Genomic DNA, 26,141 nt, shown 5'->3' on the forward strand with positions numbered 1-26,141 from the left:
ACGCACGCACGCACGCACACAAACCTAGGGCCAAGTTTGCAGGAGCCAGTTAACCTACCAGCATGTCTATGGCCTGTGGGAGGAAGCCGGAGCACCTGGAAGAAAATCATGTCAACATGGGGAGAACGTGCAAACTCCACACGGAAAGCATCCCAGGAATTGAAACCCAGGGCCGTTAGGCTGTGAGGCAGCAGTGCTAACCACTGTTCCACCATGCTGCCCGAAACACTCAACCAGACAAACAAAAAAGCATGGATGCAGGTTTGTATACATAACCGATATTAATGACATTCCAGCATAACATTTGGTAACTAAATCGTAATCATTAGTTTTGTCACTGTGTGCCCCAGAGCTTTGAAAGGGTCTTTTAAAGTGGATCCTATGTGACTACAGAGGTCCTATGCTTAAAAAGTTGATATAACTGGGATTTGGCTCACACACCTAACTTCAGGCAGCTGTGGATCCGACAACTATGAACCTGGGAATGATATCTGAATGTCTGCCTTCACAGAATTGCACCTGACAACCCTGCAGTGGGGGGTCAGTGACCTCCCATTGCACTGAAAGCGTGCCAGCTCTCTTTGGCTGTCAACCCCACTCAGTAAGATGCTGCTCTCCAAGCCATTTGCTCCTGTATCTTTTTTATTTTATTTTATTTTTAGACAAGTCTCCCAGTAAACCGTTTTTAAAAATAATAATACTAATAATAATAATTCTACTTTAAGATACAAGTTTAGAAGAGGGAAAAAAAATAACACTTCCGAAGACCTTCGGTTCTAATGAGTTCCAAATTGGGTAAACAAGAGGATTAACTGTTTACTTGAAGTGAGCAGGAGCTGGTTGTTTTCATCTGGGAGAAGGAACACAATGTGCTGTGGGTGTCTGGTTACAAGTATGCTGTTTATCACAAGTCCTTGTGCTCTGGTTGGTAGAGAGAACGAGGGAACGGCATTCCGCCTCCTCAGACTCTCCCATTGAGGCCTCACTACAGTGTTGTTGTCAGAGCGTGTTCCTCTCGGTGTGAGAGAGCAGGCCTGTCACGAGATGATATAACAACCTGGAGCGAAATAGCTGTCGGTTCCAGGAAGCGCTCTGGAGCTGCTGAGAATTTCAGCTGTTACTCACCATAACAAATCCTTGCATAAATGAGTGGTGTGCGGCGCACCAATGGGAAAGAGCCAGTGAGTAAAGGTGCTTTGTTTGAAGGGGGGTGGGCGCTAAAGTTTAAAAAAAAAAAGCACTCCGAAGAGAGGGGAAAAACACTGGCTGTCTGAAGGAGGAATGTGGCTGTTGCGCGCGTCTGCTTCGAGTTCCCATGGGGGTGGCAGGAGTCGTGTCTTGTCCCTGGACTCGTGATCTATTAATTACCGCATATTGCCTTCCCTGTCTGCTTTCATTTGGACCTTCAAGTTTAAACAAGCACTATTAATTCAAGGAAACGTCCCCTTGAATAAACAACGGTACCGTATCTCCACCATAATTTAAACACTACAGCCCTTGGAGTGTTTGTTTACGTACATTATTCACACAATTCTTCACTTTTCAGTGCGGAAATTCACCCTCACTTTACACTTTGATTTAATTGACTGTAACAGAACATATTATGATATTTAAATGGAAAATATGTTCTCGCTCAAAATCTAATACGACCACTCGTCTATTATTTTTTATTGTATTAGACATGTTTGTATTTACTGTACATTGCTTTGTTTGGTCATTGCTGCTGGGTGCAAATCAGCCCTGGTAGAAACTGAATTAAGGAGAGGGGTCAATAAAGTGAACATGAGAACTGAAACTGAAAGGCTGATGTGTTTCTCCTTATTTACATCAGAGCAAGGGGATCATCATAGCAGTCCTGGAGAATGTATTCATTAATTCAGATCCCAAATGTTTATGGGGTCATGGAGTCTTCAGAGGTGGTGAATTCTCGATGCGTGGAAAAAGGCCTTTCCTTCTGGCAGCGTTCCTTTCTTTACCCCCGTTTGCAGCACAGATTCTGCTTCACAGAATTTCTAGGGTGGTCTGAGTTGTTTTTGCTTCTATACGAAAATAAATCATGTTCTGGGGCAAAATCTCCTTAGACTGATTCAACAGGTTTTCCTTCGCAGTGTTGTTGAGTATCTGGAAAGCAGGAAAATGTGGCCACCTCCTTGGATTAAGAACAAAAACGCCTGCCACCTTTTCAGAGGTGCCCCTACCGTTCAGGCGCATCACGAAGATTTACTGCCGGCATGTCTGCCGATGAACCCAGCACGTGTTCTTGGTGAGGCCTTGTGGGTTAATTGCTTCTGTTTTAAAAAAAGCACACTGCTGAAGAATGTCTGCCCATAAAGAAGAAAGCAGCCACTTACAGTATCCGTGTGGAAAATCCCAGGGTGATTGGAAATTTCCAGTTTTTTTTAACATTTCTTAAGTAAGACGTTGTTCTCAACGTCACCCCACAGAAAGGCAGAATTTGAACAGGCTGCATTGATCTTGTAGTCTTTCTTTCCCCTCCTCCTCCCTCTTCATGCTGTGGGTACATTAGGTCAAGGTCCTGCCTGTCCCTTCTTCTGAGGGAAGTGCCATTGTTTATCTCTCCTTCCAATGACTATTGGGGAATTTTCTGTATTTATTAGGAGCTTGTTCGTTTAAAGAGGACAAGTGGTCACTTCCTTTTGGAGATTGACTGCTGCTGCTGTAGCAGTTAAACATGCACACATTCTAGATATGATTAAAGAAATGTGCCTTTTTTCTGTATTTTATACAACGCCCTTTCTATGAATTTAGTCTCTGATGTACTGTATCAAAAGATGTAGCCTTAAACATCATTTTGAGAGTGTTTTATGTTTGTTTTATGTTAGGTTTGTAACATTTCTGTAATGCATTACTTTTCATTATCCATCTATCTGTTTTCTAACTGCTTTAGCCAGTTCAGGGTCGCAGTGGAGTGGGAGGTGAGATTCGCACGCAGGACATACACAGACACCAACACACACGCCAGTTTTCCCAGAAGCCAATTAATCTACAGTACCAGTATGTCTTTGGACTGGGGGAGGAAACCAGAGCCCCCGGACAAAACCCATGCGAACACGAGGAGAACTTGCAAACTCAACACAGATAGTGCCCCAGGAATTGCACCCAGGGGTCCAAGCACTGTGAGGCATAGTTTTCATAATGACAGACTAAAACCGATATGTTCTTATGATTAATGTTAGTGATTTCCAAACATAGAAGTTTTAGATTGCTGTTGCCAACTCACAGTTTGCAATAGTATACATTTTTTCTTTTGCATGTTACATATTGTTATATTTTAAAAAGTACTTTAACTTTGTCAATAGCAATAGTGATGCACATGTGGTTTTTGCATACACATGGGTTCTTTGTGGTGTGAGAAATATGTTTAGAGGAAAAGACAATTTCAAAATGGTTTTAATGTGAAATCAGAAACTGTGTTTTTCCATCTATGTGAAATAATATACGCAGTAATGATCAAGATCATATTTTAATGTTTTAAAAACAAGCATTCTGATGATATTAGAATAATAGCTGTAAATTATTAATTAAATAATTAAAAACCAGTCATGACCCACACCAGAACAAACTTACTATAAGCAAATGGCTGGGTGGTTTCATTATCAGATATTCAATGGACAAAGGAATTTATTGACATTTAACATTACAATCTTTTTTTTATCTTGGAGTTAGCTATTATTGAGGTGACAAAATTTTATTGCATTTATTACTTAGCCATAAAATCCTCTGAGCAATGAGCTCATTCCTATTGCAAGGAGCAACTCAAAATGCACAAAGATATACAACAGTGTAGGAATTCTCTGTGTTTCTAGAAATTCCTCCAGATGTACAGAACCCGGCTCAAAGGTGGCATTATCTGAGCTTGCTGACCTCTTTGTACTGTGTAGTTCATGTCTTGCTGTGTCTTCCTGACTTTTAACTGTGATTGTATCCACTGAGTTTATCTCTGTTGGACTTGCAAAAAAGTCTGCTGAATAAAAAAGAGCACATGGTCTCTTTTTAGGCTTGTTAAGAACAGATCATAAAGAGAAGTTTGTTAAATTGCACAGCCTTTCATGCTTTTCTGTTATTAAAAACACAACGTTGTGTTCTAGGCTCCAGATTTGATTTCCCCTTTTCACCTTGTAGTAGTAGTGGGAAATTTTCATTTTAAGGAGTCAAAGACATAACCCAGTACATAATACATTTAACACAACGTGAACCCGTTACCAAGTAAAAAACATACATGCGTAAAATAAGATAACCAAGTCAACAGCTTTAACTAATCCTTAACAGTTTATTAAGATGAGAAAAATGGTTCGTGTGTGAGATACATGAATAATGGAAAAAGAAATTAAAGTATAGCAATCATATGTCTAAATTAGGCAGCTTAATAATGGGAATGAAAGATGACTAATTTCTGTTGGTAGGAGCTCAGATTCACTGCAAGGGGTGGTCATGACAGACAGTGATTAGGCTGTGATTGATCCTCTGCACTGCTTGTTTGGTATAGATGTCTGTCAGCTGTAGCTGCTGGACCCCGATAATTTTGCCAGCTACCTTCACTATCCTGCTCAGTCTGTTTTATTGCGTGTGTTCAGGTTACCAAACCAGGCTACCAGAGTGAAAGTTAGAACAGATTCAATTTAAAAAAATTGTAGAATAAAGACCTTATTGTGCTGTAAACATTTAGAAAGCGTCGTTTTCTCAGGTAGAACAAATGGTGTTGGCTGTTCTTACGCATGGCATCCATATTTGTGTTAAAGGTGAGCTTACGATCGACAGTAGTTAGCTTATAATCAACAATAAGCTGCTCAGACCTCAGTACCTGCCCACCGATGCTATCGTGTCCAAGACTTTTCCTGACTTTTTTCCTTACTTGAAAATGTTTGAAACACTTTGAGTATCAAATTCAGCCTGGTGGGTAGCAGTGAACTTCTCTTTAAGTTCCCAGATTTCTCCACTCAAGTCATGCTTGTTAAATTGAAGGTAAAAATCGTTGAGTTCATCAGCCAGCTTTTTGTTTGTATTAAAACCCCTGATATGGATCATGTTTTTGGAGAAATTACCTTTGTCCTGTAGCCTGAGCATACTTTTTATTTCACTCCATGCAGTTCTAAAACGATTACAACTGAGTTCTCCTTCAATTTTTTCCTCATACATTTATTTTTGCCTAATGTCCACTGCCATCTCCCAGTTGACATTAGATTGGTGTACATTTTATAAACACTACGATGACCTCAGAAGCTTTGTTTGCTAGTCGGATAGCAGTCCTGTTGCATCATAGTCCTTTGTCTTGTCTGTGGTAAGGGTGGAGTTCATGTATCAACGGCATTTGGTAACTTTTTTGTGTAAAGCAAACAAGTGCTGTTGAAGCCCCAGTGAGGAGGTGACCCAGAATGGAAAACGCTGTTTGAGGTTTTCAGCATTCAGACGGTGTTTTCTGTGTTTTACAGAATGAATTTAGAAGGCAGCAGGAGGTATTCTACTGTGTTTGCCAGGAGTTTATATCAGGAATCAGGTGGCTAGACTGCCCAAGTTCTAGGAAGCTTTGGACTTGTTGGTGTGCAACACCAAATGACCCCCCCTCAGTTCTCTCAGTGCAGGTTTCCTTTCCCAGCTGTCCACATGTGACCATTATCTTCTGTTTACTTGCACTGCACAGGAGGTCATGTTGTGCTCTGGGCTGAAGCAGTCAGGAGGGTTTCTCTGGACAGGCATTTGCCTTCTCATTGAAAAGGTCATGATCCGCCAGAGCCACCTGCCTTCTGGCCAGGATATCCGTTTGGTTTTCAGTAATTATTTGGTACCCGGCAGTGCGATGTACTGTGTACATTTTCCTCCTCAAACCTGCATGTTTAGCATTGCAGCTGAATTTTTTAACCGTTTACTTAAAAAAATGTAAATATATGATATTCAAAATATAATTAAACAAAACACCTGCAACACCGCAATGTGAAAACCCTTAGTAGCTTTCAACAATACAAAGATATTTAATCAAACTACATGCAGTTTGTTTAGTTAAAAAACTTTACACATAGAAAGGGTGCTTGTGCTTAAAGTATGAGTTGCTTAATTTGAAAAATGATTATTTTTTAATTTACACAAACACCTGTAAATAACCAGCCTGCATTGCCAGTGTTATAACACAAAAAGAAAATCACTACAACATTTTTGATTAAATATTTAGTGTTCAAAATAATTAACCAGAGTTTTGACATGAAGCACCATTTAGGGGTGAATTGGAATTTCACGCTGGGTTGTGAAAACACTTTAGACTAATTATGCCATCATTTCATATTTCTAAAATCAAAGTTTGAAAAGGTTTGCAGAATTTGAGCAATTCTTGGTATTGGAAGAATTTCCCTCCTTGTTCTCCTTACCTGACACTAAAATTGTTTATCTGTAAACAGTCTTTGAAAGTACGCATTATTATATTTCCCTTGGAGTCTGTTTCCTGCCGCCATTGTGTAGTGCAGAAGTATTTTCAAAGAATAGGCTGGCGCAGATAAAAGCGTGCCTAATGTCAGGAACAAATATCGCTGCCCAGTTAACTCTTGTCGTTTGTCGATCACGGGCGGTCAGGGGGCTCGACTGAGAGGCAGCCATCAGCAGCGTCCCCGCTGCGGACCACCTCTAAGACGGACGACCTGGAAACCGCACGCGAACGTCCTGTCCATTTGGAAAGCGCATTGATTGGAGACAAATTTGGATGATGCCCAATAAATATTGAATAGCCAATAAAATTAAGGAGGTTTCATACAAAATAATTCATCGAATTTACCCAGTTAAAACTCTTGTTACCCAACGATTTAAAATTAATATAGATGACAAATGTGTTTTTTGTGACAATAGCCCTGAAACTATTCAGCATTTGTTTTGGTTATGTCCCAGGGTAAAAATGTTCTGGACTAAGTTGCAGAATTATATAAAAGAAGAGACGAATATTGATATTTGTTTTGTTGAAAAAGATATTATGTTAAGTTTCAGCCCCAGTGAAAACAATATAAAAATGTATTTTGTAATAAATTTAATTATTATATTGGCACATTATCACATACATAAAATGAAGTGGTCTGGGAGGTACCCTGTATTTGAGCATTTTAAAATGGAAGTAAAGGGGTATTTGCAGACTATTTCGAAATGCAAAAATATGAAAGCGGTGCTGACATTATTTTTATTTAATTTGTTTAATCTTTTTTCATAACTGGAATTGATGTAGCAGTATGTACCCCTGACGATATTTTTGTTTGGAATTGTTATATGTACTCTTGTTTGTATTGTAATGTTTGTCCTTTTGTTAAGCGTAAATAAAAATGAATCGCCTGAGGGGAGGCGCCTTCGTCATCGGTTTCGCTGGCTCCACCTGCCGACCCCTGCGTCTGCTCTCTTCCCCCGCAGGCTGTGCCTCCTGGTCCAGGACAGCTACGGGACCTTCAGCGAGGTGCAGCTGAGCCCCCTCCGCTCCCCGGGGCGAGGCCTTCGGGACCGGGACGGGGACCGCGGCCGCGAGTGGGAGGGCAGGTCCTGCGTCCTGAGGGGCGTGAAGGTGGTGCAGAGGATGACCCGGGGCAGGTAACGGACCAGAAAACACGCTCATCCAGCATTAAAAATAAGGAAGACAAAACAGAAACGGTGTCGGCTGCTGATTGTTCTTCAAGCTTGGTTCCCCTTCCAGCTTTATTCAGTGTTTTTTCTTCGCTTTCTAATTTCTTTCCTCTCTTATTGCCTTTTTTTTTATTTGGCTGATGTCCAAGGCTACACACATTTACTCCTGTGTATTTACAAAGAATGCAAAGTAAGAACGAGTAAATGACACAGATCAGCACAGGGTGGTATAACACAAAATGGGTACAAAATAAATCTCATATGCTGAGTTACACATTATGTCAAATATAGGCTGTAAAATTACAAGTATGCCTACCTTACAGTAAAAAAAAGTGTGGATACAACAATATTTGTGATCTAGGTGAACTGAAATCCACTTTATTTTTTGTAATGTTTATTTCTTAAGTCTTTTGTGAAATTCAATCTTTTATACTATAAAAAGAAACTTTGGATACCCCTTTGGCTGTTTTTTGGATTCCAAATTTTACAAACCCTGTATTAGGCGCTCCCTAATCTCTACATGGATTTAACTGAACTGTATCCAAATTTACTGGTGCTGAATATTTAAGGCCTGTTTAGCTCTGGGATAATCTGGTATTTTTGCTGTTTCTTAAAGTATTAAAATAATATTAGGTATCTGATTTCTTTTATGATTTCATCATCTTCACAAGCAGCCACATCTGTAGGTTAATAATGAGGAAGAATCAAAGATTAAGAAGCACTTTCATCACATTTTTCAGTATTTGGTCTGAGACATGTTTTCATTTTTGTTGTTGTCTGTTTTAAAGAATGTACCTTATCACTGCATTAGGCATCAAATTGTTAACAAGTTTTTAAGAGCCTAGAGAGCTGTTTATCTTTAATTAAATCTTAAGTTACTGTTTTTTGGAAGTGAGACCATTTGGATCAGACAGTGGTGAAGTGTTTAGTTGGAAAATCATTTTGATTTCCATTGGATTAGATTCCTAAGGTTCTTATTTAAAAAAATTGCTACAGGGCTGTTCCAGGTTAAGACAAGAACTCCGATAGTTTTGCAGTTGTGAAACGTTGGGATTTGTACAGGTTACAAGATTTTTAAAACATTTGTAATTAGTATATGTACTGTATCTAATATTATATTTCAAATATCCCTGTATATGCATCTAATATAATTGCAAATATTATAAACAGAACAGATAAAGATGTTAAAGTGGCTACTAGTGTTTACAATACAGTCTTATTCTCCCTTGAAACCTAGTCTTCCAGTAACCTGAGAATTACATCAGGAATCAACAGAGTATCACTGAGTGAAATTTCCGATAGTGTCCCAAAACCATCTTGTGCCGTTGGAAACAAAGCGTTTCTTAGAGTGAGTGCACTCCAGGGCCGGTCTCTCTACCCCTAAGCCTGAGAAATAACATGCACAGGCTTGCAAAACTTGTGTCGTCGGAGGGTCGCTTCTCCGTTTCGTGCTTTAGTTGAATAGGAAAGGTATGGGGCTGATTTCTAGAGCTGGCCGGGGAGTCCTCTGCCTGCTGTGCCGCAGTGACCCGGGTGGCCACAGGCTTGAGGCGTTGCCAGCGAGAGCAGTGAGAGCTTGTTTGGCTGTGGAGGGGATACACACCCCACCCCCTTATGTGTTGGATCTAGTCTTCAATCCCAGCTGATTAACCAGTGACAATTCAGGGTTGCAGGGGCAGGGCAGACAAATCATTACCAGCTCTAATTCATTTTTTAATTAAAAGACATGCCATGATTTCAGCTATTTGGCTGTTACTGGTATCCTTTACTTGTCAAAAACGAATAGTACATATTAACTATAAAAGACAATGATACATTTTTTTCTACTAAAACAGTATGCCATTTACATTCTTCTTTTTTAAATATTTCAACTATTTGAACTATTTTATTTTTACAGATTATACATTAGGGTAACGGTATTTTACCCACCTTATTTGGATTGGAAATAACTACAGTATATAGCCATAACTGGTGCTCATGTGGGGTTGTCACAGCAGTTATTCTGGATTTGGTTCAATGTCAGAGGTGTTATTAGGTTTCATAATGAACAGTGCCATATCATCCGGAGACTGGGCACTGTTCTAATTTTAATTTTCAAACCCATCGGAAACCCATGTCACTGAGAGCTTGCGTCTGTAAGAAAACTGTAAAGCACACATTTCGGCTCATTGTGAATATAATTCAAAGACTTGTCTTGCATTTGTGTGACAGCAGAAGTGTCTTCCCTTGCGTATGGTAGTACATTTTTGCTTTCAGTATTGTTGCAGTAATTATTATTATTCAATAAAGCAGAAATGGTGAGAAGCGAAAAGCACAGAGAGAGGGGTGGCCGTACAGTAGGCTCAGGGCTGGGGAGGGGTTTGTCTGGACAGCAGCCCACCCCTCCTCCGCCTCTGGCGCTACGTCCAGGTAAGGGTCAGGAAAGCGAAAACAAGCACAACCAGTTAGTCCAGCGGCTTATGCCTTCAGTGTCATCGAATTACAGTTTCTTCCACCTGGCGATAGATCGTGGAAGCAGTGTAGCTGACGGATTGGCATGGATTTGCTGAAGCAAATGTGAAGTCACTGTACATATGCTGCCAGCATGCCTGCTTTTAATTTAAACTACAAAAATTCACCCCTGGTCACTTCATAATTCTGTTCTTTTCAAAAAGGGGAACATTTTGTTTTAGTTTGGCTCAGGTCTATTACTCTTAATTACTTAATGGAAGGCAGATCGCTAATTGCCAATCATTTCAATTGCTTAGTTGTGATGGAAGGTAAATTTCAAACCTTTTTTGGAGTTTTTTTATATTATTGCATGACCCTATTAGTTAAAAAGATGCAAGTACTGTTGTTAGGTGGGATGCTTGGCAATTTAGCAAAAAGTATTAACCCACTTCAGGCTGGCCAATGTGTTTGTATGAAGAGCAGGAGGGAACTGCAGTAAGAAAGACTATGGACCTGGAGCTCCAGAAATACACTGCATCCTTGAAAACAACGCCTTCATGCCAAGAATATTGGCAGCAGCTGCCACATCTTCAGAGCAAGAGAGCAAAAAGGTCCAGTTTACAGAGGAGGACCTCAAAAGATGCAGAAACGCCAAATGTCCAAAACTGAGCACCGCTTTAGTTTAGGAGTCCTGTAAACCTTGTGTTAGTTATTACTGAGAATAGCCATACTGGCTCTCATGAGCATGTGGTGAAAAGTCCGTACGTGAAGGCTAGCAAAGTACCTACAGTATTACTATTTGTAACTAGCAAATAACTAGCAAATTCTCTGCACGTTTCACTAGTGAGGCATGCATTACCCATCTATACGTCAATCACTCCACAAGCTGTGTTTTGATAATAAAACAGAAATGCACGGCTTGCAGATGGCTACCAACGCATTTATTTTAAACTGCCTGCCGTTGTCATCTTTTGGAAGCCAAAGTCGAATATATTTCTGAAGAATGCACAACAAAAACACAGTAACCCTGCCACTGCTCGGTGTTAACGCCCTTGCAGGACAGGAGGAAGATCAGCACCATTGAAATGCAGTGATGCTGGGTTGCGCTGACCCCCTGGCCCACTGGCCCACCCCCAGTGCTGTGTAGTCATTTAGACTGCAGAACATTTTAATGAGGAAAATCCGAGCACAGGTCGCAGCACAGGCTTCAAATGTATTTGAGCACCTTTCTAAAGTATGCCACTCTGAATTAACTGAATTCTAAAAGTATGTTCTATGTACTATTACAGTTGCTGTAGCTTTTAGAATATACTGTAGCACACTTAGTTGATTTCAGTGAAAGTTATCTTTAAAATTCAAAGTCTGTATATTATAAATCATAATGCAGTTAAAAAGCCCGTGTGTCAATAAGAAGCAAAAAAAGGGGGGTTATAAAGCTTACTACATAGGAAGTAACCCAGTTCTATGTATTACAACTGAAGGTTTTTGCAAATTAACCATATGCATAGTCAGCAATTCATAACCTCACCGGAGCCTTTTCTTGTTCTAACAAGTTCTGTATTTGCCCTTTCTGATATCCGGGGAGACTTACACAGTTCCTGTGTTAGTTTTTTTTTTGCTTTGTGCTAATTTAAAAATGCAACATGAATTTAAATCTCAAGATTTACATTTTATGATCTTGCCTGAAACCCTTGAGGGTCTCATGTTTTTTTTTTCATTTCCGTTCAGTGAATGCATTTTTAAAATGTTTTGTTGTTAAAGGGAAACGTAGTGGCTATCCACCTTAGATCTAGAAACTACTGAAACAACACATAGATATAAAGTACATTCTCAAAGTTTTTCTTAAAGTGGCATCTGAAGTATTACAAATATTATAAAATGGTAAGTAATAAAGTACAATTATTATTATTATAATAATAAATATTATTATTTATTATCAACATGAACCGACCAGCTTTTAATAATACAACATGCTGATGACTGGGAACCATTTTAATTCTTCTTACTTTTATTTTAACCTTTTCAAAAATGAATGCAGTTGTAGTCAGTGCCTGCAACATACAAAGCAAACTTTCTTTTTCAGATGTTGATGCTCTTTAGTCGAGATTAGCTGAAAACCACAGAAATCTGCACTTTCTGTTGCTGTTTGGGAAAATACAGACCACATACCACTGCTTTACTGACCAAAGTATCTTTCCTGTCTTCATCTTCAACAATATGCTTCTGCCTTCAGTCCCATATCACCCCCTCTCTGCTCCTCATCTTCTGTCAGACTTTCTGTATTATTAATTAACTACTACCTTTTGGAGCCTTGCATTGTCTTATTGTTATTTTTGTTATTTAACCTTATACTTAACTTAGAGATGGCATGGTGCTGCAGTGGTTCACATTGCTGCATTGTTGGGGTCCTGGGTTCAATTCCTGGTGTGCCATCTATTTGGAGTTTGTATGTTATCCCTGTGTTCATGTGTGTTTCCTCTGGATGCTGCAGTTTCCTCCCGCAGTCCAAACACATACTTAAATGGCTTGTGTGTAAATTGGCCTGGTGTGAGTGTGCATCTTTTTCGGTCTATATGTGCCTTTTGATAGACGGTATGCTGTCCAGGTTGTGTTCCACACACCTACAGCCAAGGCTGTAGTAGAGCAGAGGTCACAGGTTTGCTCTTGACATTTCTCCTGTAGTTGACAACCTGCAGTTATGTCATTAGTGGAGAATCACAAGCATCTGTAGGATAACTAGGACCACTGCTCTTCCTAATTTACAGTCTATCAGTGATCTAGATTCTGGTATAGTTATAAAATCAGTAACATTTGTAGATCTGCCAACACTGTAGAAGCAGTAAATGAAATTCTTAAATATGGAGACTGTGCACACCCCTGACAAATGGTGTTTAATGGAGACAGGTATAAGGTTTTGCATGCAGATTGCAAAATGTAAACTAAATACAGAATGGGAAACACTGGGATAGAGGAGGCTTCACATAATTACATAATTGTTCAAAGTATAGGTTTTAATCAAGGGGTGTTGTGTCAAAGTTGTATAACACACTAGTGTGGCCTCCTTTGGCATACTGTATAAAGTTTTGGTCACCGCGTTATAGAAGAGAGTGCTGTTCTGAAATCAGTGCCTGGACTGTACACTCTGTGGCTGAAGGTTACTGTGTTTCCTACACTGACGGGCTGCAGGAACCCCACAATTTTTAGTCTTAAACAGAAAAGAGGAGGGGAGCCCGATGGAAGTATTCAATTTCCTCCAGCAGACCTCTTCAGAATCAGCACGACCTGCAGACCAGGGGACACAAGTGGGAACCTCGCGGAGGTGCATTTAAAACTGAGAGCAGGAGGCACTTTCTGACCCAAAAGATTGTGGGAACGTGGCGTGAGCTGCCAAGCCATGATGTCTAAAAAAAACGTTTCAGTGATTTCCTTGGGTTATTTAGCTTTTAACTCCTCAACAAGGTAGAGGGGCTGAATTGCCTCGTCTTGTTTGTAGCTTTTCCTATGAGCTGAAAACACTGTATTGATGGTTCGCCCGATTTTCCTGAAGCTGCAGTGGCTCACACTGTGGACCTGGAGCTTCAGAAATTACACAGTACACAGGGTCTTTACTAGTGACTAACAGCAGGAAGACACTTTGTGGTTGTCACAAACTTCATTTCCTTTCTACTTACAGTACACAGAAGTATGGTAGATACATCCTTGTGGTCCTGGAGTAGGCTTCCCTAGCTCCACATTAACTGAGAAAGCTTGGGTAAGCAAGAGCGATCCACTTTGCATATCTCTGCTGACGAAGTTTAGAAGTTCAGAACCACTGTCGCTTCAAAGAAGGCTGATTGCATTTTTGGTTTCTATCAGGGTAAAGTGATCATTGAACTAGGCAAACATTAAATTGATTTAGACTTGGGACAGCTGATTGATCGCCTCTCTGTTGATTGGCGATGGGTGATTGAGGACATTGTGTGGGTGCTCTGTCTGCCTTTGTTATTTTGTCCTGTCTGCGTGTAGTGTGGTCCCATCAGCAGCTCGGAGAGGAATGTTTCTGATGCCTGTAGCTCATAAATCGTCATGAGCACATACAGTAATAAAACTCCTCCATGCCATTTCAGTCAGCCTAGGACTACACTTCATCTGCTTTTGTTCTCAGCAATGAGATGACAGAGCATTAAGAGCAGTGCATCTGTGTCAGCTAGTCTCTTGGACATTACCAGGGAACACATTCTTGGAAGAAAGCTGATTTGCAGTCATTTGAGTAGGCCCTATGATATTGTCGCACCAAACAGTTCATCCAGTCCTTGGGAATCATGAGACATCCACGTGTAACAGAAAACAGCTGTTTTATGTAAAACATCTTACTGGTTAGCCACAAGGTGGTTAACTGTAAAAATAAATTAGCAGCACTTATTTGGTCATTTTTGTAAGTAAAACCACTCATCTGGGATGCAAACACCCAACTTTTTAATTTTTTTATTGCTCATTTATAGATTAAAACGTCTTGAGGCAGGCATGCAAGCTTAACATTTACACCCATGATATGCTGTCACATTACAGATGCTTTTGCCAAGTTTTTTTCCCCTTTTTAAAAATGTAGGCTAGATTATAGTTTGATAAATCTGTATGTCCATTTTCGACATAAATTTTAATTAAGTGTGGCACCGACCCTTCTGTAATCCTTGTCTCAGAGATGAAAGCCGGGGCACATCTCGTACAAATGCGAATAACCTTCTGTTGGTTATGTAAGTAAACAGAAGAGGGAAAACAATGGTCATAATAACCAAGTCACTTCGGCTATAAGAGATAAGCTACAATCCTCCACAATTATTGAGTGGCTTTTAGTCCATATGTGTCACTTGTGATTTTGTTGTGTTTAAATTCGTTTTGTAACTATTTTCTGGAGTTTTAATTACTTATAGAATTGATTTCAGAAACATATTCACATGTATTTGTAGTGCCCTACACCTCCGACTGCATTAAAGAGATACAATCGAAACATACGTGCTGAGCACAGAGCAATCAGTGTCTTCAGTCAGATTTAATTTCTATGATAAGGCTGAACTAAGGGACAGTTTACTTTACAGCGACCTACCACAAATGCACACACAGAAGCACAGAAACATTTTAGAGACCAGAAATAAGCCTGCCAGCTTGTCTTCTGTGCCATAAGAAAGTAGAGCACCTGGGAAAAAAATCATGGTGATCCCAGGGAGTGCATACAGGCTCCATACAGGACACATTCACCCCTTTTGAAATAACATGACAGATCTATTTGTGTTTGGTCTGTATTTCAGGAAAGAACTAAAAACTGAGTTAGTGTTTGAGGAATCTTTGGCTATCATCACCTGACCTAAACTATTTCAAACGCACACCTTTCTCAGCATGTGACAGGGACAAAATACAGATGGATTGCATTGTCTGTCCCAAGTGTTGGCTGTTCCGTAATTTAAACATTGCCTATATTTAGAAAAGCATGTTAAGGTTGATTGCCATTCATGCAGTAATTCACCAGCAGACATCTGTTTTTAACAAGCAACAAAAAAGAAACGTACTGTATGTACTATATGCTCCCCTTTTTAATATTGCCACTCCTTACACAAATGTGGACTGTTCTTTTTTTTAACTCAAGTTCTTATATTTAAAAAGGAATCAATGCATCTTTCAATCGGTCCTTTCTCCTTGAAAGGCACGTGTTGAAATCTTGAAATACAGGTGAATTCCAGACTGGGGGATTGGTGAACGGAGAAGGGTTGTGACAGGGTGGACTTGTGAAAAGGCTCGTCAGGGTGTTATTCTTCCTCGGAGTGGAAGATCTTCGTGAAATGGAGCCGTTCTAGAGCCAAAATAATTACAACATCCCTCCTTTTCGTATCCTTTTTAGCCCAAACAGGGTCACGGTGGAGCCAAAGCCGGTCCCGGCGACCAGTGGGTGGAAGTCAGGATACACCCTGGATGAGATGCCAGTCCCTGGCAGGGCACACACACACACACCCAAAAAGACATGCACGCACTTACACCTAGGGCCAGTTTTCCCAGAAATCAGTTAACCTACAGTACCAGTATGTCTGTTGGACTGTGGGAGGAAACCAGAACACCCAGAGGAAACCTGCATGAACATGGGAAAGAACATACAAACTCCACACAGACAGCATCTTAGCTCTGGAACTGAACCCAGTGCAGAAACGCTAATTACTGCACCACCATGCAATCCTTCAATTCAACAATATAATACAAAAGCACACTGCTTCAGGAGTAATTTTATAAACCATTATTACTTTACATTGACATACAAAACCTACAGGATGTACTGAAATTAAACTGCTAGTTCAAGCAGAAGGCAGAAGATAACAGTGAGTTATAGATAGTACAGCCCAAATGAAAAATGCAAAGCTCAGACTTTTGCTTGGGGATAGGTCATCACCTATATTTCTTCTTTAGAAAGTTTCATTTAACCCTTTAAAGCTTGTATTGATTTTTTCTAAAAATAGGTACTCATGTACCTACAGTATTATGCGTGTATTGTAGGAATGCTTCTTATGATAACTAACACCTTTTTGACATTACTTTGCTCCAGTTTAGAAGCACAGACAGGCCTCTGATTAATGTGTATTAGAAAATGATCTGGGACAGGAAGCTCAAAAATAATCAAGAATAAGCCTTTACTCAGGCTAAACGTCCTAAGAGCGTTTAATAACCTTAAATACCTGAGATTTCATAGTTCTATAAAGTAAACATGGTTAATATGTAACTGTTTTCAGCCAAACGTTTAGAAAAGTTGCAGTTTCATGTGAATCTGATTTGTCTCTGATTAGCCACTGGCAAATCATTGATAGATATTGTGGTCATTGTTCATGAGTTGTTTAACCATGACAAAGAAAATGGATAAGTACAGTACATCTTATCTGTGAAACATAGTGTCATTGATGTAGATTGATTTGCTCATGCCCTTTGTACCAGATCAGTCTATTTTATCACATTGAATTGCTGTTCTTTGCATATTGGGGGCGGCTTCATAAAACTCCAGAGAACTGTTTCAAGTATCGCCAAAGCAGGCGTTTCCTTTTTATGACCTCTATTGGACCTAGTGTTGACTGATGTCATTCACATTTTATTTAATACCTTCAAGCTGTGAGTGGCTGTTCTGTTTTAGTTTTATACAAGTTTACTGTGATTGCAGGATTCCTAGAATTCATACCCTGATCTCGTCCTGAGAGAAACTGTACAGTGCTGGTTGTGGTCCGCAGTGGTTGGGGAGAATCTCAGCAAAAACCAGCTTGTTAGTGAAGTGGTGGTTGTGCCCCAGCAGGTGGCGCTCTTCCGTCTGGGTCATAATTTCCAGACCAATGCCCCAGGAAGATGACAGGGGTCACTTTAGTATGTAGGAGGTGCAAACCTTCTGATGTGATGTTAAACCAAGGACCTGATTACTTGGTCATTAAGGGCCAAAGGTAGAGTTTGTAAGAGTTGGGGTGTTAATACAGATATGTCTGAATCCACAGCATATCCACTCTGGGCTTGCACAATCTGACTGCCTAAAGTTCTCTTGTAATTCAGCAGGAGGAAATGTTTTTCACTGTGTAGTGTGGCTGTTGGCTTCCGTGCATCAGCAGCCATATCACCCTGCAACTCACAACTGGCAGCCCATTGCAGCTCAGCAGGTGCCTGGTCACTACCTGGATGGGAGACCTCCTGGGAAAAACGAAGGCTGCTGCTGGAAGAGGTGTTAGTGGGGGCAGCAGGGGGCGCTCACCCTGCGGTCTGTGTGGGTCCTAATGCCCCAGTATAGTGACTGGGACACTATACTGTGAAAAAAGGCGCCGTCCTTCGGATGAGACGTAAAACTGAGGTCCTGACTCTCTGTGGTCATTAAAAATCCCAGGGTGTTTCTTGAAAAGAGAAGGGGTCCCGGCATCCTGGCCAAATTTCCCATTGGCCCTTACCAATCATGGCATCCTAGTCCCCATTACCTGTAAAGTGCTTTGAGTGGAGTGTCCAGAAAAGTGCTATATACTGTGAGTGTAAGCAATTAATTATTATTAATTATTATCATCCTGGTGTTTCTATATAAAAAAACATAGCAGTTAGGAGATTAGACTTTGTTGCGGAGTGCATGAGCTGAGTATATATATAAATTATTTCAATTTCTATAAACCTTTTTACACAATAACATTTTTATAAAAGGTAAAAAAAGGTTTTTCAAAAGCTAATCCCTTTTTCACACCCTACATTGAAAGAGGCCTTTAACAAAGAAGCAAAGATCTATGATGAGCTCTTTATGTACTCAAATGTTAGTTGATTTGTCGCCAATCAAAGTTGATACCTATTGTGAATCACAACTATTTGCCACCATTATTGCCATTTCTTATTGTTTGTAATGGGCGTTCAGACTTGTGCTCCACTGTAGGCATGAGTTTGCAACCTGTATGAAAAGCTGTGTTATGTGCATAGTCAACATGCCTCAGCATGCCCGCCTTAATATTAACATTTACAGGTTTATTCAAGGGTGCGACAGAGTGCTGTCTGAACAGATACAGTACATGAGTATTGATTCACAAGAAGCTAGACTGGAACTTTCTGAATCCCTGCATGAGTGACAATGACTGTTAAAGGTGTGTTCTCTTATTTACAGGTCGACATGGCTTTTTAATCTGACTGACAGTCTGTGGCCTCCAGTGGTACCTCTGAAAGTGCATGGAAAAAGCCAAGATAGTCAAGAGGTACTGTTTTGGTTTTGTTATCCTCTAAGCTCTTTAAGACTTAATAATGTGTTCATTTTCTCATTTTAGCAACCAAAGGCCTGGTAGATCTATATACAGATTATAAAGATTTTAAAATTACAGAATTTAAGAACAAAAGGGTATTGGTTCATCAGTTATGAACTGAAAAAGAGCTTTTCCATATGAATGCCACTTTGTTTTAGATTTTGCAAATGAATCATGCAAAGTATGACAGTCCTTTTCTTTTTCGCTAATATTGTGTGCTTTGAATATTTTCAATATATTGGTCTTGGTAAATGTTTGTCAGGAATATCTTTACAATTTATGCTGTGTTATTCTATGATGTAACACCGTTGACATGTCTGTAAATTTCAATAACAATAATAGCTGACAATGAATTTCTTTTTCCTCTTCTTACTCAAATTACAGGTTGTAGACATTTGAGGTAATGCGTGTTTGAAATGAGAACTGTATAATGTATTGAATACATTGAATACAGATAGGATGTAAATACTCAAGTGGCGTGATGTAATTAATGGAATACCGCAGGGTTCTGCATTAGCATAACACCTTAATTATATCAATGATGTAGTTAGTGGAGTACCGCAGGGATCTTTACTAGGACCACTGACCTTTTAATTATGTCAGTGATGTAATTAGTAGAGTATTGCTGGCATCTGTACTAGGACTGCTGCTCTTCTTAATTTATTTCAGTGATGTATATTCTAATATCGAGGGAAGTCCAGTCATGTTTGCAGACAATGCCAAAAGAGGAGAATTAGCAAACACTGTAAAAGCGGCAAAAAAAATGCCAATGCAATAAACTTCGAAACAGGGTAAAACACCTGGCAGATGAAGTATAACATAGTGCAAAGTATTACATTCAGGTTGCAAAAACATAACAAAAATATGACCTACAGTATAGATACAAAATGGGAAACACTGAGCATGAAGAGGTCAGTTGTCAAAAAGACTTAGGTGTTTCTGTTGGTACGCCGTTTATATATTCTAAACAATGAGGTAGCAATAAGAAAGGAAAACACAATGTTATTATATATAATTTAAATTGTAAAATTGTACATACAGTATATGTACTTAGTTCAGGTGGGTGGCTGCGTCAGCGTTCTCCAAGAAGGCTCCATAGCCGAAACGTTGTGTTTTCTTTTTGTTTTCTCCATGGAATAAACATATTACTTGTTCCTATATAGATAGTTATATATATAAAGGCAAAGCCACATTTGGAATTTTCTGTACAGTTTTGGTGGTTGTCTTGTAGAATGGAGTAATTAGTTCAAATTAAGGTCTATGAAGTGTCTTTCTAGAATTTTTATATATTAAATCAATAGAAAATTTGGAAAAAATATTTTGTCACTCATCTCCAGTCCTAGCATACCATTTCACAGTTGATCCTCTCTCTTTTTAATTGTTATTAATATGACTGTTATTGTCATCTACAGTCATCTGAAATCCAAAAAGGTCCAATATTAATCTTCCATCTTGGCATACAATGAAGTGGGTGGTAAATATTTTGGAACTAGGCGAAAAATATCTTGCTTCTCAAACACTTGCAATCTCTTAATTTTATTGTTGATGTATGCTATTTTCTGATCTGAAGTAATAGCTATGCCAGTATCGGAACAACTCTGATGTTTATACATATTCTACTGGGTTGAAAAGAAAAGGAACTTACCTAGTGTTTTACCTAGTTAATGTTTGACTTTTCTTAAAATGCTGAAGCAAGCTTAGTGTTACCGTGAACAGCAACGCTACAGAATTTGTTCTTGTAGAGATGTGGAAGCGTCTTGACACGGACGTACTGTATCTTGCAGGACACTAGAAATCTCCCTTCCCCCAGTTTCTGTTATGTGCTTTCGGGCTGGAGAGAGGAGGGCGCTGTGGAGGTGATGCAGGAGGAGGCTGTGCCTGGATTGTACCTGCCTCCAGTAGTGCACACTCTCTGTGAGATTCTGCAGGTAATCCGCCCCCAGGCCTACAGATGTTCCACCTGCAGAGCACACACAAATTCCAAGTATTTAATATTGCAAGAAAAAATTACTGAATTACTGAAATTTCTGAACATGTTTTGATCTACCACTATTAACTAATTAACTAGATATTAATAAGAGTAAAGTAAACCAACACACTTAAATATGTAATGCACACAGTTTGTAATTCAAATAAAGGGAAATAAGCAACTGAAACAAAATAAACAAGGAAATAAGCAAGCTTAGTAACAAAAACAGTTTTTGCATATAACAGTTCAAATATTAAAAACTATTGGAAAAATAATTTCTTAATAAAAAGCTGTTATATTCAGGGTTTAAAGGTACCCAATCACCTTACAGTACCTCTGAGAAGAGTGATTAAGGAATCCCAAATTCTTGAACGAGCTGACAATGGTAGTAAAAGAAATAGCTGTATTTCAAACAGAATTTGACTTAAAGTGTATCCTAGACAGAATGTAGACACTTTACAGAAAGAGTTTTGGGTACTTTAAACAAAACTGTCAAACCCTGTAGCAGAAGCAGATTCATAAGAGTTCTTCAAAATGCATTTTAAAAAAGGTGCTAGAAACTAAATTAATTAAACAGGGAAGATGGCGTACTTTTCATTTCTTTACCAATTCTTATGCTCATGAAAAGAACGTCAAAACACCACACGTTGTGGACAACAGACACCATCGCGAAAAGTGATGCTCTTTTGAGTATTTTCTAATGTGACTTGAGCCCACTGAGATTCTTCCTGGCCACTTAGAGATTTTCACTTGTGCTTTTTATTCTGAATGCTCATGCTTCACCATGTCCACTCTAAACAGGCTCACTCTCAAGTCTGACCAGCAGTGCTAGAAGTGTTATTTGTAGTTCAGGTGTATACCTGTACATTATAAAAACCGGGAGGTGGATTTCATTAAGGACGGAGGAGTCCGGTGGTTTAAATCCACCCTCCTTGCCGGCGCTACTGGTTTCCTTGCTACGAGCTGGGGGGGGGGGGCTCCTGAGTGGTTCAACCAGTTCAACCAGTAATAATAATGATAATGTTTCTTTATTAGCCCTATACAATTTATTGCATTAGGAATTCGTCTTTTCGCATACCCCAGCTTTTCTCCATGGAGACACAGACACACAGACAGGGAGAGAAGCTTGGGGTCAGAGCGCAGGGTCTGCCATTGTACGGCGCCCCTGGAGCAGTTGGGGTTAAGGGCCTTGCTCAGGGGCCCAACGGAGTAAGATTCCTCTGCCGGCTGCGGGATTTGAACTGGCAACCTTCCAGTCACAGGCACAGATCCTTAGCCAGAGAGCCACTGCTCCGGCTTTCCCTCTGAACCATGTTAAACACTGTGGCCCACATGTAGCATGTTGGAGCTTTTGTCGCTTCGCCAGCCAGCTGTGCCTGGGATTCCCCAAGCAGTGGCATACATCTGGCAGAGCGCTCTAGGCGGTGGTGTTAGGATAAGACCTTGCATGCCACCCTCTACTGGTTCAGACTGCAGGACACCGATTGTGGAGGCATTACATTGCACCTCTTTCACCGGTTCATCGACAAAGGTGTTCAGTTCTTCACAAAATATTAGTTTCTGCCCACTTGCAGCTGGGTGGGGGACGCATAGCTTGCCATCCCGGACACACCCAGAGAGGCCAGAGGGCTTCAGAGTACACGGGAAAGGAGAGCATTTTCAAAAACCTCCCCGAGGCGACCCCTCCAACCCTCCCCACGCCCCTCAGCACGACGCAGCTTTTTTGTGTGCTGCAGGGACACCTGCTACCTGCTACTTTTTCTTCTCTGAGTGTTGACGTGAGTCTCACTGGAAGAGCAGCTCCGGCAACTTCCTGGGCACCTGCAGGCTGCTGGTGCCGTCGGCAAGCGGTGCATTACGCTTCAGATCTGGCGCTGATTCTTCCTGAACGCATAGTAGAGCCCACAGTGTGTCAAAAGATAAATGGCTCTTGTGGCTGGCTGGATTAGAGATGCACATCATCTTTCTCCCTAGTGACTCAGAAACAATCGGTGATGCCCAACACAGGTGTGCGTAATATAAAACACATAACATCAAATTTAAAAAAAGCCTCAGTGTGTCAAAACTGGAAAGCAATAGAAGGCTGTATATGAAAAAGAAAGTTGAGTTGTGGAATTCAGAAACTCCCTCTACCTGTACATGTAGAGCCCTTTGCGAACAATAAAGAAGCTCGGCTAAGTGAATTGAAACTGGGAATTGGATATTTCTACATGTTAAGATGGTAAATAAAATTGGCCAGGAACAATCAGGATTATAAAATTGTACTTACGTCTGATTTGATCATAGAATTCAGTGTTTTGTGCTGAAAAAGAATGATCTTTCTGAGCTAGATACTTTTGAATTTCTAAGATTTCTAAGAATAAGATTTTTGTGCTTTTTGTCAGGGGTGTAGTTCTTGCAATAGCATGTACTGTAGCTTTTAGAGGCCAGCTGTATGTAAATATATTAAAAATACATTAAGTGCTTTGGACATTTGCAGGAACATGAAATGTTATTTGTGTTAATGGGAATTTAATTGTAACAATATGTTGTTGTTTTTTTTTCAAATTTTAGCGTGTCCCTGATAACAACAGATGTACTTTCTCTGCCACTGTAATATACAAGAGACTGCAGGTAAGACATTTTTATTTTGTACCAGGAAGGCTTTTCTGTTAGAAACAGGGCACTTTCAGGTAGTAAGAACCGTGATAACTGAGTGGGAAAACCTGAAGACATGGTCTTTCCAGCAGTGGAATGCATATTGTGAGGAGAGTTTTAATATTTATTTTTTAAAATCAGGAATTGTTATTCCTGCCAGTAATTATTTTATCCTTTGTGAGAGCTGTACGAAAGCAATTTAACTTTTAAGTTCTTATTAAAAATGTAAATATTTTTAACTTCACGCATATATGAAAGATGATATGACAGTCTGTGAGTTGTTGGATCTGAAGTATGAAATCATATGCTTCCTGTGTAGTGGTAATGGTTGTATGGAAAAGAACATTCATTTCATTCTTGTGTTGGTGCAAACGGAGAATGTCCTGTTGATGCAGTGTGTGGACATTTCTGGAAACGTTTGGCTGAGTTACAAATTATTAGTAAGTTTGCAAGAGGATTTTTACTGCTTCCCCTACTTTTCCATTTCCTGAAATGACCAGACATTACTTCCATTAAAACAGGACAGGAGATAATATTTGTGTCTTATAGCCAATCGTGACTAGCCTGTAAGTCTTGGAAAAGTCGTGTGTGCGCACAAACTGTACATATTATACAAGAAACATTTAATATAATATATTACTTGTAAATAACACACAAACTACAGTATATGTATGTAAAAAAACATGGGAGCGTAGCACCTTGAAAAATGTAATTTATTTAGAATCTTCCATTTCCAGCTAAGGTATCTGACCTGGACACCAAATTCCTGTTGTTTTATTTTGAATTTTTGGGTTGTTTCTGAAAGCTTGACAATTGTACAGAAATTGAAAGTGATCTCTTTGGAACGCGGTGTTCATTGGGGAGGATTCTGGAGCTGATGGCTAGTCAACATTTACCCTTATTTTGCAAAACAAGAAAGGAAGTGTGTGAACGAGTTTGCTGGGCTCCTTGGTGGAGGCGTGATGTTACATAGGGGGGTGCAAGCTGTTGATACTTTATCCCCACCAGTTATTATCACAGGCAGGCTTTACGGGTGTTCTTGGAAGGCTAGAATGATTTAGGAATAGTAAATTCTTAATTTTTCTTTGAAGTTTAAATCCAGCATTCACTCCCATTGTCAAATATGACTGAAGGCAGAAATCTGTTTTCTTCAGCAATTCAACTTTTTACCACTTTATCGTCTGTCACATTTTTCGGTAAACCTTTATTTGTTTGTGCACATTTGCTGCCTTTTTTTTTTTCGTGGACATCATGTTGGTCACATCAGGAAACGAGTAAATCTCTTCCATATGTGTGGATGTTTTTAAATGCCATTCTAACCAAAACCTGCTGCTGTTTGTCTTTGGTTCTATTCTTAATTCCTAATAGATTTTTTAAAAAGGAAAAAAAAAAAAAACACTCTCTTTCTCTCTGTGGAAAGCAGGCAGAGCTGTGGTCACTCTGATCTCCGCTCTGTGTTTGTGCTCGGACCGCCTGGCTGCTTGCGATATTGCCAGCAGCTTTTTCTTTCAGAACACGAGGGCCTGTGACAGAGACAGATGTGAGGGGAACTTTAAAGAGGAAGGGGGGGGGAGGCTGATAAGACCAAAACTCCAACACACAGTGGCATCAACACGCTGAGAATATGAGAGGAATTGTTCCTGCACCAGTTGGTACTGGTAGGGGTTGTTAAATCCATTGTTGACTGGGAGTCACTCTCAGATAGAAATCTCCTGCCCCCGTCTTTACAGACCATGTGCTTTGCTTTCAGCCCCCTTTTCTCTTGATTTAGTTTTTACAGCCTTCTCTACTCTCCCCACCCCACCCCGCCAAAAAATGCAAGATCCTGTCAGGAGAGGGGAAGAGTTTCAGGCTCAAGCAGTAAAGGTGCTCGTCCGGCGGGCGGGCTGAGCCCCCGAGGCCTGAGCCTGCTCGAGCCTGCGCCGCGGCACTGGCCAGGGGCGAGTGCACAGCTGTCAGAGCGCCACTGGGACACGGAGACTGGCCTTCGTTTCTAAAGCAAGAGCCGGAGGAGTTGCTCAAGTGTCTTGTTTCGCGTTCAAATCTAGCCCGAGTCTCCTCTTTCGGCTAAAAAACGAAGTTTTTAGATTTTTGCTTTTTGGAACTGTGGAAAATCATTTGCTGTCGCTCCGGTGATGGAGCACCTCTTAGTACTTTGGCATGTGGCTTGCTAGGGTTTCCTCATTTTGGGTATTTTATGCTTTTTCTATAAAATCATATCCTTTGTATAGTTAAGGAATAGTAGCTTCATTCTTTTCCATAAGGTCCAGGTCACCTATTTTTTATTTGTTGTGTATATTAGTGCTCTGAATGAGAAGGAAGAAAGTATAACGTATTACCACATGTACTGGATTGTCATGGTGCCTGCATTTTGTGATTTCATTATTCGGACAAAGTATAAGGGGTGTTTAATGCAGTATATGCATGTGAATGCGTTACTGAGCTGTGCTGTGGAATGAATTCACAGAGCCCAGATCTAGAGCAGAGCGATTTCTGGCTGTTCGTGACTGATGCCAGCCTGCAGTCTGATGTCGAAGACGGTCTTTGGTGTCGCAGAACGGTGCCGGTCTGTGTGACCACCTCTTGCGTGCTCGACTCTGCTTTGGTACAAGTGCTTAACAGTGACACTGCCTGCACGCTCACCTTTAAAGATGCTGTGAAAGAATGCGGTGAGTACGTTCAGAAGAGTTTTGACAGAGATTGTCCGTCTTCCCGCCTCAGGTAAAGTCTTAAAACTTTTGACGAATGTA

At 40.2% G+C, this 26,141-nt stretch overlaps 1 protein-coding gene across 5 annotated transcripts in view; it reads left to right on the forward strand.

Annotated features, from left to right (window-relative positions):
* spidr (scaffold protein involved in DNA repair) overlaps positions 1 to 26,141 on the forward strand; it is a 119,477-nt gene that overhangs the window by 79,213 nt on the left and 14,123 nt on the right. For all 5 annotated transcript variants that reach the window (XM_015353745.2, XM_015353744.2, XM_015353742.2 and 2 more), the window contains 5 exons: positions 7,396 to 7,569; positions 18,653 to 18,740; positions 20,570 to 20,713; positions 23,308 to 23,367; positions 25,859 to 26,060. In XM_015353745.2, coding sequence (XP_015209231.2) covers positions 7,396 to 7,569; positions 18,653 to 18,740; positions 20,570 to 20,713; positions 23,308 to 23,367; positions 25,859 to 26,060 — 668 coding nt within the window. The remainder of the gene's footprint in view (positions 1 to 7,395; positions 7,570 to 18,652; positions 18,741 to 20,569; positions 20,714 to 23,307; positions 23,368 to 25,858; positions 26,061 to 26,141) is intronic.

This window comes from Lepisosteus oculatus, chromosome 6 (assembly GCF_040954835.1).
Source record: "Lepisosteus oculatus isolate fLepOcu1 chromosome 6, fLepOcu1.hap2, whole genome shotgun sequence".
Taxonomy (NCBI): Eukaryota; Metazoa; Chordata; class Actinopteri; order Semionotiformes; family Lepisosteidae; genus Lepisosteus; species Lepisosteus oculatus.